The sequence below is a fragment of the Belonocnema kinseyi genome, chromosome 2, assembly GCF_010883055.1.
Source record: "Belonocnema kinseyi isolate 2016_QV_RU_SX_M_011 chromosome 2, B_treatae_v1, whole genome shotgun sequence".
NCBI classification, from domain to species: domain Eukaryota; kingdom Metazoa; phylum Arthropoda; class Insecta; order Hymenoptera; family Cynipidae; genus Belonocnema; species Belonocnema kinseyi.
Genome location: NC_046658.1, coordinates 8,953,179 through 8,972,979, shown reverse-complemented (window position 1 = coordinate 8,972,979; position 19,801 = coordinate 8,953,179). Strand labels below are relative to the sequence as shown.

The following is a 19,801-nucleotide window of genomic DNA, read 5'->3' as shown; positions in this document are numbered from 1 at the left end:
TTGGCGTCTTCAATCGTTCAGATTTTTCGGGATTTTTACCTCGAGAATTGCTGAAGAGGCAAGGCCCTGTTAGGAGAGGGAGACATGCGAGAGAGAGAGAGAGAGAGAGAGAATGCATCGAAACATTAACAGTGTAACATATCGTCGTAAAAATTATAACAAAACATATTATTTATGAGTTTTTAAACAGAGGATACTCTGTTGTCCTAGAGCGTCGTTGTAAACCTCGTTCACATCGCGTAACACAGTGCGCGAACCATCGCTCCCCTCTAGTCCCTGAATTTCACCTTAACTCTAAATGCACACAGCTGGTTCTTTTACATAAATTTATTAGATTTCCATCTATTTAATTCTACGCCAATTGACGTTGTGAAAATAATATTTATTGGCCAATTGCAATTTGCGTGACTACTAATTGCTGAATTAAAAAAATGTATGCAACTAATATTTCCTGCCAGGGACGTGCAGTGTTGCTAAGCAGATAAAGTGAAATATTTTATTAATTACATAGCACCACTAAAAAAGTGGTCTGTCCCAGAAGCGAGACCAATGTACCCTTATGTTTTTGAGGTCGCTGAAACCGAATATGACCTCAGAATTGCTTCATCAGGTCAGGGTTTTTTTCAAATCTCAAAATAAGGGCTCAAATTTGATGAATTTAAGGTAATCTACTCATATTTCGAATCTCTGTTATACCTCCCCCTCTCCTTAGTACCCACTCGGGCTGAAAATTTGACGCCGGCCCTGCTTTAAAAACATCAAAAGCCAAAAAATATTCTCATCAAAAAATTAAAATGTCAAAAGGAGAATCCCATTTTGTTTTTCATGCTTTTCTGTTGTTTTGTGAAAACAATTCAGGGATTTATGGCAATTCGGGTTATCCGTTACAGTAAAAACCTGCTGCCTCTATGCAGTTGTAGGCGATGACACTGCCCTGAAAAGGGATGTGTGGATGATTCGCTTTGTGCTCCATTGAGGTATCGAAGCCAGCGAGCGCGCTGCCCTGCAGGGGGGCGTTAGGGTGTAAAAATGAAGCCCTTGTGTGTCCGACGATGAGTTGACATGGTCCTCATCACAATTGGAAAGTCCCGGTACTCAGCTGGGTAGGTATCGGGGTTATCACCCTCAGAACGGTGGACTCATCTGCGATCGGAACAGAATCCCTAACACGCGGGTTGAATAACATAGTATGGAAATTTCAACGAAAAAAAATTACTCACACTAAACTATCACACGCTTGTCACGAATAATCAGATTCTTTCTGTTATATCTGCGGAAAATTTAAAGTTTAAGCATATCGGCGTCGGTTTAACGAAAATATGAAGGCGATTTATAAAAAGTGTTTTAATCTTGATGTAATCAATCAAGATCTAAACTGGGTACCCCACGTTGTATGTGATGCCTGTCATAAAATGTTAGATCGTTGGAATAGCGGAAAACAAACACTCAAGTTTTTGAAGCCAATGGCGTGGAAAGAACTGCTGAATCGAAAGGAGTGCTATATTTGCATGACAGAAGCGACTGGTATCAATAGAAAAAATAAATCAAAACTACGTTATGCAACAGTATCAACAGTAGAAATGCCAGGACTGCCAAAAGCGATATCGAAAGCGACAGTAATGCCGATAGCGATATCGAATGTGAAGAGAGTAGCAATAGTGATATCGAGTCTGAAGAGAGTAGACGCGACTTCTACCCACATAAGACTGAAATGAAAGAAAAAGGATAGTACACGCGGAAGAAATTAAATGATTTAGTTAGAAACTTAGGATTGTCGAAAGACGCTACAAAAGTTTCAGCATCAAGCTTGAAAAAAGAACTTATTAGCCGATGGTGCGATGGTTACATTTTATCGAGATCGAGATAAAGAATTTCGATCATTTTTCAAAAAAGATGAGGCATCTTCTTTGATATTTTTCTGTGATGTTCCCGGTTTAATGAATGCTTTAAAGAATGACTGTTATGTGAAAGAACAGTGGAGATTATTTATTGACTCAGCTTCACGTAGCTTAAAAGGAGTTTTGCTTCATAACGGGAATGTATTTGCATCTGTTCCAGTAGCATATTCAAGATGAAATAAAGGAGAGTATGATAACATGAAAGATCTTCTTCGAATGATCAAATATAAAGAGCACGAATGGAAATTATCTGGTGATCTTAAGACGGTAACATTGTTATTAGGCCAGCAATCAGGTTACACAACGTACCCTTGTTTTCTGTGCTTATGGAATTGGTAGCAGGTATTTTAGAAGGACCGTAAATTCGAAAAGTCATGAAAGATCCAAATTTTATAACAAGTATGAGAGAAGTACAAAAAGAAGCTTCGTTGAGCTTCAAGAAGGCAACTAAAAAATTTTTAAGCAATCATAGCAGCGCCGACTACAAAGAAGTAGTTCGTAAAATGGTTGCCAACTTCCAAAAAATGGGATGCAACATGAGTTTGAATTTGCACTTCTTGGATTGCCATGTTGATTACTTTCCTGACAATCTTGGTGTCTACAGCGAAGAGCAAGGTGAAAGATTTCACCCACACCTCAAAGTAATAGAAAGAGATACCAGGGAAGGTGGGATGTCAGTATCATGGCTGACTATTGCTGGTCTTTAAAAGAGGATTTACCAAAAAAAAAGAAAAAAAGGAGGAAAAAGAAAAAATATGCCATTGCGGAGGACTTTTGAAAATAAAAGAGCACGCTATCATAAGAAAATCGCAGCCATGACAAGCATTCGAGACCGCATCCTCTCCAGGAATTGTGGGAAGGGATGTCTTTCTTGGGGTCGTTTTTGAGAGTGCCGAGGGGTTTAACATTTTTGTAGTTGGATAGCAGACTAGTTAGAATCTATATGTACAAGAATAAAACAATACATGAATTTCGAACCATAAAATTGTGAATACTTTGAATATAAGATACCCAACCCTATCCGGGTGTAGTTGTTGAGACCGTGCATAAGTGAATATTTGTGTAGTTCAATAGCTGAATAGTCATACCTAGCCATTGAAAGAAAAAATTCAGAGTCAAATCACAAAGGATTTAATTTTTCAAATATTCAACCCTTAATTCTAACCAGGGGTATGTTTGGAGGTGCACGGGAGCTAAATATATTTTTTCTATTTTACAAAAAAAACGTAAAACAATTGTGCGTCCCCAAATTTGTTTCTGAAAGTCATAAAAGTGAAGCTTAATTTTCTTCAATCTGCATCCCTTCGGAAGGGGTAGTTTTTAGGGGTGCAAAAGGTTGAACATTTTTATGGATAAAGACTGAACAGCTCATAACATATTCATAAAATACAAATGAGGGTGCGAAATTTTTTTGGTCATATTTGAGTTAAACAGTCAACAGTTACTAGGTGTTAGCACTCTCTTGCATTTTGTGATAATTCAACGTAGTAATTTGTTGTAGGGATTGATATAATTCTGAATACCTTAAATTCAGAAAGTTTGAGTTCTTATTTTAAGGTAAGAAAAAAATGCTGACCTGATGAAGAATTTCTGAGGTCATATTTGGTTTCAGCGACCCCGAAAACATAAGGATACATTGGTCTCGTTTCTGGGGGGAAAACCCATTTTTTTAGTGGATTACCTTAAATTCAACAAATTTGAGCTCTTATTTTAAGGTGAGAAAAAAAAACCTGACCTGATGAAGCAATTCTGAGCTCATATTCTGTTTCAGCGACCCCAAAACCATTACTCTACATTGGTCTCGCTTTTGGACAGAACACTTTTTTGTGGTGCTGTATTATTGAAATCAAAATTATAATAGTTAATTGCAATAATTCATGTTTCCTAAGTGATATGCTTTTCTTGTAATTTTTTGATTTCCCAAAATTGAATTAATTATTAGTGACTCTCTTACTTATTAAATTTATGCCCTAATTTGCTTGCTATTATTATTACTTCGAGATTTATTAGTGAGTTGCCTAAAATGTTTAGATAATGAGATGATTCATTTATTTACTTAAGTTTATTTTGTTCACAAACACGAAAATGTAAATGTTTTTTTGAAGGTATTTCGTCTGATGCTATGATATATGTACGAGCATAATTGATAAGAAGTGGCACGAGTTTGTAGACGCTGCGCGATTAGTGTGTTCTCCGTTAAATGCTTTTTTACTCTCTGCCTGTCTCATCTCCTCTAGTGTTTTGGATCTGAGGTGACTCGCATGGGGAGGTCGGCAGCCTAGGGATGGGCGATTCTCTCGAAAAGATCCTTTTATGAATCGAGCCAGGATTGAATTTATTAAGGTCGATTCAGCAAAAGAAATCGAATCAAAAGAATCGATATTGAATGAATCAATGTTTCAAGATCCATGTAAAAATGTCCTAAATAGTTTATATTTATCTATAAATCATTTCATTTATACAATTTAAATAAAATGAGTAAAGATGCAACCATGCCAGTGGGCAAAAGCGTTAAAGAACATCTTTAGAACGTAATTATTTTTGTAATGAATCTGCTATATCGTCAGAGATGGTACCTTACCGACAGTAGATCAACCCTCCAAACCATGAAGGCAATATCGATTAAGTTAAGAAACTTCAATAACAGAAAATGGATAATCTCTTAATCCGACTAGATAGAAAATAATATTTTCAAATTAAAATTATTTCTTATCTTGATTGATATTGTGTGGATTTTCTGCCTTCATGGCTTGGAGGGTTGATCTACTGTCGGTAAGGTACCATCTCTGATGACAAAGCAGATTCATTAAAAAAATAATTAGTTTTACCACTAACACCTAGCTAAAAATTGGCGTTATTTTCTTGAATTAAGAGTTCTTATTCTGATCCCTCTAAAACCTTAATTGGAAAAGCACCTGACCGGAAATCAGAAGTTTTGTGGTTCGATTCCCAATGGAGTGAAGAAGGAGTAAGATCTTTTTTTCACGAAATAATTTTAATCTTTAGAACGGCTTAAAAAAGTCCTAAGTCAATTCATATAATGTGCCATTAACATAATATGTTACAGAGACGTTTTAAAGACGTATTTCGAACATAAAACGTTTTTAGAACATTATTTGGTCTGATTAGGACAGTTTTTAAAACGTTCAAAGGACGTCTTTTGACTTTTACGTCCAAGAAACGCTTTCAGGACGATCCAATCAAGTTCTAAAATGTTGTGCCCACTGGGACGATGCATTTTCTCAATGACAGATAGATTCAGGGAAGGCCAAGTTGGTCTTAACTGTCAGAGAGTCGACTAAGAAGTCCATTGGTGCTGATACTGGAATGAATATATAAGGTGCATTTGTCCCACCCTATCCCACGTTATTAGCTGATGAGACGCGCAATCAATCGTATGATCGAATGATTTCGTGAATCATACCTTCCCTCTATCTACTTGTCCAGATTTAGGTCTGGGGCGTGTCCATTAAAGTGGTCCAAAAATGCATGGTAACATTTTTTTGCATGCCGGTTTTTACTTGAAGTTTCCCATGTAAAATTTTTATTAAAAAAAACATCGGGACAAAATTATTTGAACAAATTTCTTTTGTTTAAATAATTGAAAGTGAATGATTTAATGTTAATAAATATTCTACTAGATCAATACTAATCATTCTTAGGGAAAATGCAAATTTAAAAAAATTATTTAAACAAATTCGATTTGTTTAAACATTGAAAAATTAATGAACAAATTTTATTGAATATTCCACTAGACTAAAAGTAATAATTTTGAGGAAAAAAAATTTTTCGAAAAAAAATTGAAACAAATTCCATTTGTTTAAATAATTAAAATTTAATTAACCAATGATAATAAATATTCCGTTAGACTAATATTAATAATTTCAATTAGAAAAAGACCAGAATACAGTGCTCAAAATGTCAATTTCATGAAGAATTGACATTTTTTGTTTTAAGGGTAGTTTTCAGGTACTCGTGGGGGTGTGTTAGGGGTTTCAAACTCATATATATGATACATGAAATTCTTCATTAGATAACTCTCTACAGGCCCTCGTACGTCCCCGTCACATTTTGTCAAACCCTAAAAATTTAATCCAAAAACTCAAAAAAAGCATTTTACATGGGAAACTTCAAGTCAAAACCGGCACCTGTTAAAATCGAAAAATAAAAAATTAGAGAATTTCTTTTTTCGGATTCGGAATGAAATTGGGGGGACCGTTGCCCTCTAAAAAGTAAATGCCTTCTTGAGCCACCCTCGTGTCCATATAAATATTCGCCCATAGCCTAGTGATTTAATTCTGATTATAAGATACGACATGAAAAGCCTTCATTAAAACTTGTGCCAAATGTCTCTGTTTAAAATGAATGAACTATGCGACAAAAATTTTCAGAATCTTATTATATCAAAAGCAACTATTATTTTGGCTGTTTTATTATCGCTGTTAGAATTAAAATTTCTTCAATTACAAAAAGCTGCAAAACCAATTGACTTAAAAGAAATGACTCAATCTATGTAGGAACCTAATCTTCAGAAATCGGATAGAAAATATTATAGCACAACTAGTTGTAAGGTACGTTTGAAATAGTTGCGATATTAGAAATAGATGATGCAAGCGAAACAGAAGTGGTACCCCAAAATCTCAAAATACGATTTCTTGGGTAAAATCAATCCATAACGGGAGGTATGTCACTATGCAAACGCCACAAAATTAGTCTTAAGTGAGAAATGTACATCGCTTGTACCTTGCAGCCCCCACTTAATTATTAATGACGCTTAGAAACGTATCATCGATGCCTGAGGGCGCACTCACATATAAATTGTCATAGCGGAAAGTCGGTTCTATGCACATACTTTTAAAGTTATAATAAATAAGTTTGAATCACAAGTAGATATTTGTACTTAATTTCTATTTCCCCATCACAGTTTAAAGTATAATAAAATAATCTAATTAAAATATTAATTTTTACGTTAATTAAATTATTTATACAATAATATTCCTTTTACAAAAATATAAGAATGTTTAGGGCAGAATATCAGAAACAATGCATGTTAAATTTGACATACAATACACATCTTTAAAGTAAAACATTTAATTTTAACATATTTGCCCCAAAGCCCCTACTTCAAAACTTCTCTGCGATACTGGATTATAAAAACTGCGTTACGAAGGCATGCCACATGAACCACCACCATAACTCTCTTGCAGTGAATAGAGGATAGTGATTGTGGAAAACTTGTATCTGTGATCAGAGAAATTTCGATGAAAATTCCTGGAATATCCCGTCAGTCGACAGGCCTGCTGTAGCGGATTATGAATATTACTTTGCTAAGTTTGATCACTGTGCAGCTTGAAGCTTTTTGGCACTGAAGGCGGCGTAACTATGTCGCCCCTTAATCTATGCTCCCTCATTTTCAATGTGTCAACACTTGAAGAAGAACAACAGTGAATATGAGTGTGCCAAAGTTTTTGACATTTTTTGAAACAACAAAAAATTATTTGTATTATGAAGCCATCGCATAACTGCTGTATGATCAACTTGTAATCGTTTAGCTAATTGTACACTAGATTGCGTGTGATCTTTATTAAGAAAAATTTAAAAATAATCAGGTTACACCTGAAGAGGCCTTCCAGAACGCTGTTTCCCATTCGGCACGGATTTTAGGAATATAATTGGGATCACTAAAAACATTTTTTGGACGTACAAGTCAAAAGACGTTATTTGAACGTTTTAAAAACTGTCCTAAGTCAGAACAAATAATGCTCTAAAACGTTTTATTCTCGAATAACGTCTTTAAAACGTCTCTGGAACGTTGTATATTTATGGAAGGTTATATGGACTGACTTAGGACATTTTAAAGCCGTTCTAAAGATGTTATTTAACGCTTTTGCCCACTGTGCATTCACGACACGTGCTCGAACTCACAGCATCTTCTCCATTTACTGAGCAAATATTTTTGTGAACATCTGCTGCTCCCAGAGTATAGAAAATGCAATCTAATTTCCCTTAGCTGCTGAACTTTGCACACAAATTTTGATTAAAACTAATAAAACATAAAAGGAAACAGCATAGATGTTCTTCAAGGGGGAACAAGCGTTAAAGAACATCTTTAGAACGGCTTAAAAATGTCCTAACTCAGGCCATATAACGTTCCATAAACATACAATATTCCAGAGACGTCTTAAAGACGAATTTCGAACATAAAACGTTTTATAATATTATTTGGTCTGACTTAAGACAGTTTTTGAAAAGTTCAAATGACGTCTTTTGACTTGTACGTCGAAAAACGGTTTTAGGACGTTCCAATTACGTTCTAAAATGCTGTGCCCACTGAGCTGTGAAAATTTTAAACTTTGTTGCCTTTTCGTTGATAAAGGAGAGCCCTCAAGCTGTTCAAACGAGTTCACCCTGATAAGTCCTTGATATAGCTGGTTTTATATGGCACACTTTTTCTCTAATGTGCCTGCCCAAAAAAATGTGTGTTTTGTGGATAGTATTAAATGGTTACAAATATTTCTGATTTGACCGCATTCGATAGAGCACACAAGACTCTATCTCAAATATGCAGCTTAACATGATCTTGGCCCCATTCGAAAGTACTTACATTTTTCCGAAAAAGAGCCAGTTAAACATTTGCTTCAATGAGATTTTATTTTCCCTATCAACTACTATCTTATGGAACTGCACTTTGGTAAAATTCAAATTCGATCAAATTTTTGGGCTGGTATGCTCGCGAAAAATGCCCTATGTATTTAAATGTACTCGTACATTGCCAACATATATGCCTACATTAATAAGGTTTCACTGCAAAGTTTTATAATTAAAAATCAACAAATAAATTGACACGTGTCCCCGCCTAAAATTTGGTTGTCTATCTTATTCAAACTCCGTTAGATGGTAGTGCTGGTAAGTCTCCTTTAATTCTGTAAAAGTAGTCGCACCTAGCATATCGAGTTGACAAGAAACGGAGGCTCGAATTTTCGACGATTCACCTCGACCGCTAACTTTCAATTGTACAGAACTCCTGATACAGCTACTTAATTTTACTTTTTTAATTAAGGTTTTGTAAAAGTCATTTAACGAAGAATGCCATTTAAATAATCATTATACAATAAAAATTGATTTTATTTTTTTTTTGAAATACATTTTTTTATTTTTCTCCACATGCGGGATTTTTTATTCTCATGATGTGAGCTTAATGACAAGCTTGATTTTTATCTTAAAAAATCTAAAAACAAAAAATGGGATGGAAACTATCGGTTGCGTTGTAGAAGGGCGTAAGAGAGCCACCCAGTGGGCACAAATTTTTAGAACGTAATTGGAACGTACTAAACACGTTTTTTGGACCTACAAGTCAAAAGACGTTATTTGAACGTTCTAAAAACTGTCCTAAGTCAGACAAAATAATGTTCTATAAACGTTTTATGTTCGAATTACGTCTTTAAAACGTCTCTGGAACATTGTATGTTAATGGAACGTTATATGGACTGACTTAGGACATTTTTAAACCGTTCTAAAGATGTTCTTTAACATATACCAATTTAAATTGCTTTTAAACAACAAAAAAGTGAGAATAAAATAAAATTTTTGAAACACGTAAACAAGAAAATCATTTTGATCAATATTAGAACCACTTAATTTCTGCTCGAGTGTTACATTTCGAGGTGCTATTTGGTAAGTCCGTTTGCCTGTTAGCTCTGCGGCTAGTTGCTACGGGACAGGCGCACACTTACAACCTTCTGCAAACTAACCAATACTTTTCATCTCAATTTCGTTTAGGTCGCGATCGAGGTCAATCAATGAAAATTCAGATCCCTGTACCTTGACAACCCATTAAACTAGATATCTGATATGTCTCGTAATTTCTCATCTCAACTTTCGCATCTTGATTGTCTCTCGCTATCTTCGGCTAAGCAGGATGGCCCTACGTGGCCAGGAATGCCTATCTGGCTGTGACAGTTAATATTCCAAAGTTGATATCACTGCTCATGATAAAATGGGTGAAAATAATTTTTTTACTCAGAGGATTAGTATAACTTATAACATTCTTATGATCTTTTGTAGATATCTGCGTCAGTCTGGCAACGGGAACGCTTACTATGTTCTGATCGTGGTTTAAGAGCAGTTGCAAGAGTAGGACAGGCTGTAAACCTAGCTGTTGAACGATTTGTGACTATCGGAGAAACAATAGCTGATGATAATCCAGAAATCAAGCAAGGCATGTATGAAGCATGTAAAGAAGCAAGAGTTGCTGGTAAAATTAACTTTTTATTTTCTTGTCTTTAATTACTGAAATAAGTTTTAGATTTTGTACTGTAACATCATTTCAATCCTTTTCGCTTAAGGTTACATTTAACGCTGTTAGATAAACATAAAGAGTAACTTAACGCAGAAAGGATGAAACTAATTTTTGTGATTGCCGCACAAAATAAGCGTGTTCTATTGCATTTGGATTGAACCAAAGCTCTCTCTTTTGAAGCGGCGTACGTGGACCTAAATATATAATGTTGGACCTCATAGTAGAACATTAGTGATAGGGTATCAAGTTTAATATTATATACCAGAAACAGAATGGAGGCATATGCGCGGTCGCAGAGAGGAATATAAAATATTGGAAGCTGGCGATATGTCAAGTAACAGCTCCTTTTTAGTGCCTTCACATGCGCTGAATTGAAAATAGAGATCACATTCAATCCCCCGCCAGCTGAACACGCTCTCCATTTTGCGCCTCTTTACGAAAAAATAGAGTACATGTTATGGAGGAGGCCCCTTGCTATGTAATATAATATTACTAAATTAGAAAAACCAAATATTTACTTTGTTGGTATTAAATGGTGCATAATCTGTCATGACTTAAAATAAGTCCATGTGCAAATTAACGTTAGAGCTCGAAGGAATATCGCTGGTCAGAATATGTGCCGTATTTTTTTTAAAAGATTAGTAGCTTGAGTTATCGTTCAGTCAATGGAAACACAAAAAAGGCTTGAGGCTGAAAGGGTCGGGACAAGAGCAAACTAGGCAATCATCTTCATTTTTATGCCCTAATTAAAATCTAAAAAATATCCCACAAATCAGACTCCTGCTAAAAAATGACGGAAAAAAGCGGCTTTTGAAAATATATAGTTTCAAATGCACTTTAGAGCATACGTAGGTCTATAGAAATATGTTACAAATGCCATTTTCTATCACTTTTGTTTTCAACAAATTGTTATTTATATTTATAGTTTACGAATTATGGGAGAAAAAAGCGGAACACTTTTATGGAATTTGTAAAAAATGTCAAATTTTACCTTAAAATTTAAAAGATTATGTATTTTTATTATTGTTATATCACTATTATATATTTATATATGTTTAAATAATATAATATGTCATTATTTATGATATTATATATGCAAACATACACACACACGTACGTGTGCAAGTATATATGAACTTATCGACATGTATGCAATGTCTACATTACTCGTTTTCCATTACTTCTTACAAATTTATTTTTCAAAATGGCTAGCATAAGCCAGAGAAAATAAAAGTATTCTTTAGACTCTGGAGTTTAATTCTTAGAATATCTTAAATTTAAACTTTTTCCGATTCCTTTATCATTATTTTCCAATGATGGAATGCGCAAGTGCGTCAAATCTTCTCTCTACTAGACTTTCTGACTTCTCACAGACAACATGGATTTTCAAAGCAGAATCTATGTCATAGACGGTGGATTTCTATTACATAGATTCGTATGGTGAAATCCGTTTAATTGCAATGACCATTGGGCACAAACGTTAAGGATCATCATTATAACGGCTAAAAAGCGTCCTAAGTCAGTCTAAGTAACGTTCCATAAACATACAATGTTCCAGAGTCGTTTAAAAGATGTATTTCGTACATGAAACGTTTTTAGAACATTATTTGGTCTGGCTTAGGACAGTTTCTAAAACTTTCAAATAGCGTCCTTTGACTTGTGCGTCCAAGAAACGTTTTTAAGACATTTCAATTACATTCTTCAATTTCGTGCCCACTGGATGCTGAAAAAAAAGTTCGAGGATTCTAACTTTGCAGGTAAGAAAGCTACGGAAGATGAACATACATTTATCGTCAAGACAGCGATCAGTATATATCTCTATCATTTGACTCGGTATTCATTGTCGACTAACACGTACATCCTCTAGCTTTCATTAATGTGTAAGCAAAAGAGCATTCTAATGTTTTTTTAAACCAAGAAAAGGTAAGACTCATCAAAAATATACTGTTCAAAAATTTTCCATTTTGACGAATGTATAGCATAAAACATAATCTTTTTACACAGATTTAGTGGCAGTGACATAACATCAGCAATATTCGGTAATGGAAAGCTGAAGTTCATCAATACACTGCAGAAGAACGAAAAAGGAGCAGTCTAAATACTGAAAAAATGTCAGCATGAATGGAAGAATTAGAAGGAGAAAACAAGGAGGAGGGTGATCCCGAAGAAGATCCCACTGATCTTCAAGAAAACATAAATCAACCTGGCCCATCCAGGGCTTCAAAAAGAAGTTTACCAGGCCGTTCCAAGCGTCTTAAAAGACTGGAACCAAAACTGTAATCAACTAACATCAAATACAACTGAACATATTGGGGATACCACGTGAAAAAAGTTTCACTTACTCTGCTTTAAAGGTGTTGCGAAAACGAATAATGTAGATATTTTAAAAATACCGATAAGTTCACACCTCATACTTGCACGTGTGCATGGGGAAGTGTATGTATCTATTTAAAATATGATAAATGAATGCTATATTATATTATTTATACATACATAATGACACAATAGTAATATAATAATTATAACAATAAATAAGTTATAAAATTCCCCGGTAAAATCGGAAATTTTTTGCAAATTTCAAAAAAGTGCTTCGCTCCCAGTGGGTAAAAAATTTTAGAACGTAATTGGACCAAATAATGTTCTAAAAACGTTTTATGTTCGAAATACGTATTTAAAACGTCTCTAGAATATTGTATGTAAATGCAACGTTATATGGAATGACTTAGGACATTTTTAGGCCGTTCTAAAGATTTTCCTTAACGCTTGTGCCCACTGGGATTTTTTGCCATTACGCTTAAGTTGAACTTATGAAAAAAAATTGTTATGACCAGTGTGATAGGAACTTGTATGATCTACAACTTTATTTTGCTCTGAAGTGCATTGGAAACGGGATATTCCCAAAAATTCTATTTTTGCCGCCATTTTGTTAGCAGCAGTCTTATTTGTGGGATATTTTAGGAGTTTTGATTAGAAACCCAAAATAAACTGTACATATATTTCATTAATTTTAAGAACGTAATTGGAACGTACTAAAAATGTTTCTTGGACATACAAGTCAAAAGATGTTATTTCAAAGTTATAAAAACTGTCCTAAGTCAGACGAAATAATGTTATAAAAACGTTTCGTGTTTAAATACATCTTTCAAACGTCTCTTAAACATTGTATTTTTATGGAATGTTATTTGTACTGTCTTAGGACGTTTTTGAGCCATTCAACTGATGTTCTTTACCGTTTGTGCCTTCACCGACGGTCTAAAGCTTTTGCGGTTCAATTAAAAAAGACGAGTAGAACAAAAACACACAACATCGAATACTCATTTGATGACGCTATCTTCAAAATGTTTAACAACTTTCTTATTCTATTGTAGTTATGGTCTTGCCTATTCATTTCCATTCCACCTTGTCCGACCCCCAATTGGAAGAAAACGAGTTTGAGCTCTTTCTAGTTTAATTTTATAGATCATATAAAATAGTAACCAGATAATTGATGAATATTTAAGATGCTAACAAGAAAGAGAAAAAGTAATGTCTTGACCGTTAGTAAGTGCTTTAACATTGAAGAATTTCTAATGGCGAAACCCAAAACTTTTAGGGTTTTATGTATAGCATCAGAAACTTGGTCATTATGAAAAAGCTCTTTGTCCAAGAGAAGTCTCAGGTAACGCACTAACCCCACCATGAGTAAAACCTCATTATAAATCACTTACTCATACATTATCGTTACTTTTTTCCGCGTAACGGATATTATTATGCATTTTTTAGTGTTTAGTCGCAAAAGAAAAAAAGGAGTCTGCCAAGATGTTGTCAAGATCTTACCCCAGATGTGGCGTGGAATATGTTGGAGTATTTTGTTATCTACACAAACGGATTAAAACCTGCTACTGAAGTAAGTTGAAATCTAAGGTAGAAAATGAGATCAGCTGCCTAACGATCTAAGCTTCGCCACCACAATTTTATGATTAACTGGATCAAACTCCTTTGAGAAATCCGTATAAATAGTATCCAAGTGGATACTATAAGTCATGGTAGACCTCCGCGCAAGAAGACATCCTGCTCATCAATAAAGGTGTTTGTTGAAGCTAAGGACAATTCATCATAAATGATGCTCTCAAAAACGTTAGCTAAGGTACTTAGGATAGTTACCATCGATATTTTATAACGTTACTGCGGTCCCTAATTTTTGAACAGGACTAACGGTACCTTTCTTGCAGTCTTGGGGGATGTACATAATTTGGATCAGCACCTTTATTAATAACTATTTTTAAAAGATTGTCCTTAATTTTATCCCGGTCAATTTTTATACGATGAAAATCGATTGTATCAGTTAACGGAATCTGGGCGTCAGTTGTGGATGGTATGCTGTAAACAGATTTGAAGTGTTTATCAAAAAGTTTAGGCCTTCCATCATTTCTATCGGCCTGTGCGTTCCCAATAATCATGTTGTTGGGTGGACTTTCAGTACCGCGCATCGAATTTGCAAATTTCGAAAAAGACATAGGATTTTCAATAATGGGATTTTCGCTCCTAGTCATGAAATCAGGATAAGATTTGTTAGAGATTATTGTGGAAATCTCAGACAGGTATATAAATCTTTCTTCGCTATGACAAGGTATTTAAGGCAACTAGTGAAGCACGGTAAGTAGCTGGAAGATTTTATTATTTTTTATGGAAAAAAATAATCAATGGCAGTGTACAGGTACGTATAAAAAAATTTTAGCGTAAAATCAACTTCAGTGTTTTTAAATAGATTTTCTTAATGAAACCCCTATAGGAAGTAGTTGATCGCATTATTATTTCCAAAATTAAAAACTGAACGAGTAATAATAAAATAATCGCGCTTATACAGTACATCAGTGATCCTACCCAGTAAGCACGAAATTTAAAAACGTAATTTGAATTTCCTTAAAACATTTCTTAGACGTACAAGTCAAAAGACCTTATATGAATTTTTAAAAACTGTCGTAAGTCAGACCAAATAAAGTTCTAAAAACGTTTTGTGTTCGAAACACGCCTTTAAGACGTATCTGTAACATCGTATGTTCATAGACCGTTATATGGAATGACCTAGGACATTTTTTAGCCGTTCTAATAATGTTTTTTAACGTTTGTGCTCATTGGGTAGTTATATACGCAGATCAAAGTAAGCGGAGGGTGATAACTTTCAATAAGTAAGAATGAGTTGTCTGCCATTTTTATTTCAAGATGATAAACATTAGTGAAAACGAGATCTAAAATGGAACAATGCGTATCCTCGATGCTGTTGATTTAAAAACATCAATCATAGGGCATAATAAAATCCTTAGACATAGAGATAGTACGAGTAACTTCAGGAAAAGAACTCAGTACGTCTTTACACGTCATACAGATACCAAAGTACTTCGCAATATTTGCATTGAGTTTCATGTAGAAAGCATAAATGTTTAAGTGATAAAAACCGTGGAGAACCTTACAAACAAATGCTCCAGCGTCTTAATACTCATGGAAACCATAAAACACCCAAGCCTTGATACAGAAGCGATTAAGATGTGACCCCCATGCGAGCAGGCACTCGAAAAATGATTTCTGCCACACAGAAATTATATCAAAACTAGTAAAGCGTGGGTACTTTAGGAAGAGGAGAGAGTTTGTAGTGCACACGATCCTAGATTTTTAATAGTACACTGAAATCGTTACATTACTGTTACTTAGTACGTAGGCCTTAGTTGGTGGGATCTCGATTGACATATTGACTGCGGGATCTTCACCTTGCAAAATGAGTGAAGTGACAGCGAGACATTCGTACGTTTGCACATTTTTATTGTTGTCGCATGTCATAGGACGTGTTATAAGGACAACCCCAGGATTTCGCCGGGAGTGGGTGCTAATCTGGAAAACTGCACCCGCTCCTAGCGAAATCGCGGTAAAATTTCAGCCACAACCACGTCTCACGACCATGAGATACGTGGTTACAGTCTTTAACGGAATCAATGCGACGATCGAGCAAAAGTCTCGTGCACCCTAAGAACACGGAGCGGCTTAAGGACTACCGCCTTCTGCATTTTTCCCGCAAGTGTTTTAGCATATTGTTGACACGCAGGGTTCCTTTTTACGCCATTAGCGAGTGAAAGCTTGGTACCTCCAAGAGCGCCGATGATAAGGAGGATTAGTTTAACAGAATATTCCGGGTTCAATCGTTGCATCTCAATACCTCTCTTTCTTTTCATTCTCCTTGCCTATGATATTTTTGTCAGCTTGTGGCGAAAATTCGATAACGAACATGGTTCGCTTCTCAAAGTCGAGAAGAACCATGTCAGGCCTCGAGTGAGCAAAGAAACAATTGTCAAGAATATAAAGTTCCAGTGTACGCGGCACTTCCCATTCTCGACAATTGACTCGATTTCCCTAGGCGCATTTAGAGGAGTGATATTAGGGTTAATGCCGTAAGAGTGACAGAGATGGTAATAAAGCACTCTTAGTGCCGCATTGTGCCTTTGAATGTAGGTCGCTCCCGCTTGAGTGGACAACTAGATAGTATGTGAGCTAAATGCTCGGGGTGTATATGGCTCGCCCTGCAGCTATCATCAGGAATGTCTTGGGTCAAAATGTGGCGACGGTATGTTAAGGTGGAAATGACACCGTCTTGACATGCAAAAATGAAACCCTCCCTACCAGACTTCAATCCGGCCGATTTAGGGTAGGTAAACGTTAGCTCACAAGACACTGACTGATCCTTCACATGTCTGTGGAAGACACCGTGCATCCTCTTATCGAGGAGCTGTTAACGAAAGTTTTTCACTTGTGCTTTCTTAATCCGGGATTTCAGGAGTGAGTACTCGAGATAGATAAGATTTGATGCATTTTGCTCACCCCTAATACTGAAGTTAAGTCCGAGTGTTTCAGCAGCGTCCTCCGCTGCTTTGTACAGAAACGCGTCTTTGCCCACTTCTTCGTGATTCCTGACCATTTTAAGAAGAGGGTATCTTTTATTTGCAACTCTATGTGCTGTACCCAGAATAATCCTGTTGTGAAGACATTCAAGACTCAATATTCCGCGACCATCTTGACGGCGTGAGATGTACAGTCGCGGAACGGAAGACTTAAGATACATGCTTTTGTTCATGTGCATAACCTTCCTGTTCCCGATATCAAGGGATCTGAGCTCGTTCTTCGTCCATGGAACTACTCCAAATGAATAGAGTACTACCGCGATGGCAAACATGTTCGTTGCAGATACTTTATTCCTCGCCGACAGTTCGGGAGACCAAATCTGCCACGTGAGACGTTTGTATCTGCTTCGGAGTGTATCCTTTATAGATGTCACATCCTGAATACGGCTCTGTGGCACGCCCAGATATGTATAAGTCTCTCCAGCGCAAAGGTGTCGTATAGCGCTTCTATCAACGAGCTCAGGATCTTCAGGGATGCCATTAATTTTTCCTCGCTTCAAATAAACCTTGGCACGTATTTTAACCCAAATTCCATTCCAATTTCCTTAGTATATCGTTTGACAATCCCTAGAGCTAGATGTAGTTGCTCTTTGTTTTTAGCATAGATCTTAAGATCGTCCATGTAAAATATATGAGTGGCCTTGTACTTTCGGTCTGCAGGTTTGCCGCAAAAGTACCCGTCGGAATGGCGAAGTACTAGAGATAGTGGCAATAATGTAAGGCAAAAGAGGAGTGGGCTCATGGTGTCGCCCTGAAAAACACCTCTCTGAAAGGTGACCTTTTTAGTTGTCACACGATTTTTTCCAGATGAGATAGTAAATCTGGTTTTCCAAAGCGGCATCAATCTCTCTATGCACCTAACGATTTGCGGTTGAACCTTTAAGCTTTCCAAAAGACAGATGATAAGTCTATGGGAGGTCGAATCGAATGATTTCCGATAATCAATCCAGGCCATCGATAGGCCACGCTGGTAGAGTGCTGCATCTTTGCAGACACATCTCTCGATGATCAGGTTCTGCCAACATCCCGCTACGCCTCTTTTTGAGCCTCGTTGTTCATACATTTCTTGCCACACAGGTTCAATTGCCCGAACAATCCTATCATTTAGGATAGCTGTGAATATCTTATAAAGTGTTTTCAGACAGTATTGTGCGCCCTTCCACCGACCACTCCGGAATCGGCTCTGCCAAATTCAAATCTGAGGTGAAAATACGGGCCAAATTCTGATGGGTTGAAGAAAACTTCTTCCACCAGAAGGTTTTGATACAATCTGGTCCCGGTGCGGAATAGTTCTTCATCCCTCTTAATAATTTTTTCATTTCCTCGGTATCACTACTTGAAGCTTTTATTTTCTAATCTTCGTCCAGTCTATGCTGCACTTCGTAGACTTCTCTCCAAAATACTTCGACCTCCTCTGGTTTGGGTGGGTGTTCGACAGTAACTGGAGGGTCTTGGAAGCGTCGAGATGGGTCAGAGAGAAACTGTTGATTTTCTCTGACCAACCTCTCCCTCCGCTCTAGACTTCTCCTAGCGTCAGATAGTACCCGTATTCTCTCAACAATATGCTGCCTGATGGTCAGCAGCTTTGACTTGTTAAGTGTGTGATAGCGGGTCCGGAGTTCGCGCGCGAACTTTCGAACCTTGGCCATAAAATTCCTGCCAGATGTGATGTAGTCAATCACACGCTGAATGCGGGACAAATACTGTCTTACCCAGCCTATCTTCATGGCAAGTTGATGCATTCGTCTTTTGGTCTTAGGATCAACCGTTGGTTTTGTTTTACGGTTCGCATCGGCCAAAGCTCTCGCTGCATGATACACACAATAATTGATAGCCCAGAGGTCGGATTCTCCGGAAAAATGTCCATAAAGCTCGTCATCTATTTCAGCCAGATCTTTAGGCTTGAGAGAAACCTTGGTGATGATGTTTCTCCGGGTCATAAAGCATCGCTCTTCCTCTACTGGAAGCCTGTCCGTGGTTGGTCTTAGTTTCGCCTCTCTGTCTGTGTTGTCCGCTTGTTCTAGCTGTAGTAGAGTACGCGTTCCGCTTGCATAGTCCCTTTTTCGGAGTAGTTTAGCATGGTTTCGCAGACGTTGCTGCGAAAAGTGCGATAGCTCCGGGTGTTTCTCGCACCACAGAGCATGCAGCCGTGCCATGTACCCCGTTCAGTGGCCACACTCGAATCGTAGCACTCTAGCAAGTCGTGATTGAATCGCTGCGTGCACCCAAAGGTCGGGAAATCCCGCCAATCCATCGCATTGTATCCATTTTCATTGGCTCCCCCAGCTCTAGATTGGTCGGCATTGTTGGCCGACCCATTGTCGGGAGCCTTGCGCATTATGTTGTTTTGAGCCGCACTTACGATAACAATGTTTAGGGTTGTCATTGTTGTTCCCACGAGAAGCTAGGGTAAGGGGTTCGTCCATCCTTGTAGAGCCCCGCATGCAAGGATAAGGCTATGTACTCTGAGAGGTCACCCGGTATCCTAGAGTCACCGTTCTAGAAACCTCAGTCAGGTGCCATTCAGCTTTCGGCACGGTTTTCACACCTCCGCTTGGTGGTTCATTCCTTCGGGAACACCCCTGGAGAATTGTCCGCGACTGCCTATTTATTTTTGTAACCATATTCAGCAGAAATCCTTGGTACAGGGACCCTCTATCCGCAACCCGAGGACGCGT

The 19,801-nt window shown here is 36.9% G+C and overlaps 1 protein-coding gene across 7 annotated transcripts in view; it reads left to right on the top strand.

Moving 5' to 3' along the window:
- The window catches only part of LOC117167137 (alpha-catulin), a 453,685-nt gene that overhangs the window by 13,584 nt on the left and 420,300 nt on the right, over positions 1 to 19,801 (top strand). For all 7 annotated transcript variants that reach the window (XM_033351828.1, XM_033351833.1, XM_033351832.1 and 4 more), the window contains one exon: positions 9,963 to 10,152. In XM_033351828.1, the coding sequence (XP_033207719.1) occupies positions 9,963 to 10,152 (190 nt within the window). The remainder of the gene's footprint in view (positions 1 to 9,962; positions 10,153 to 19,801) is intronic.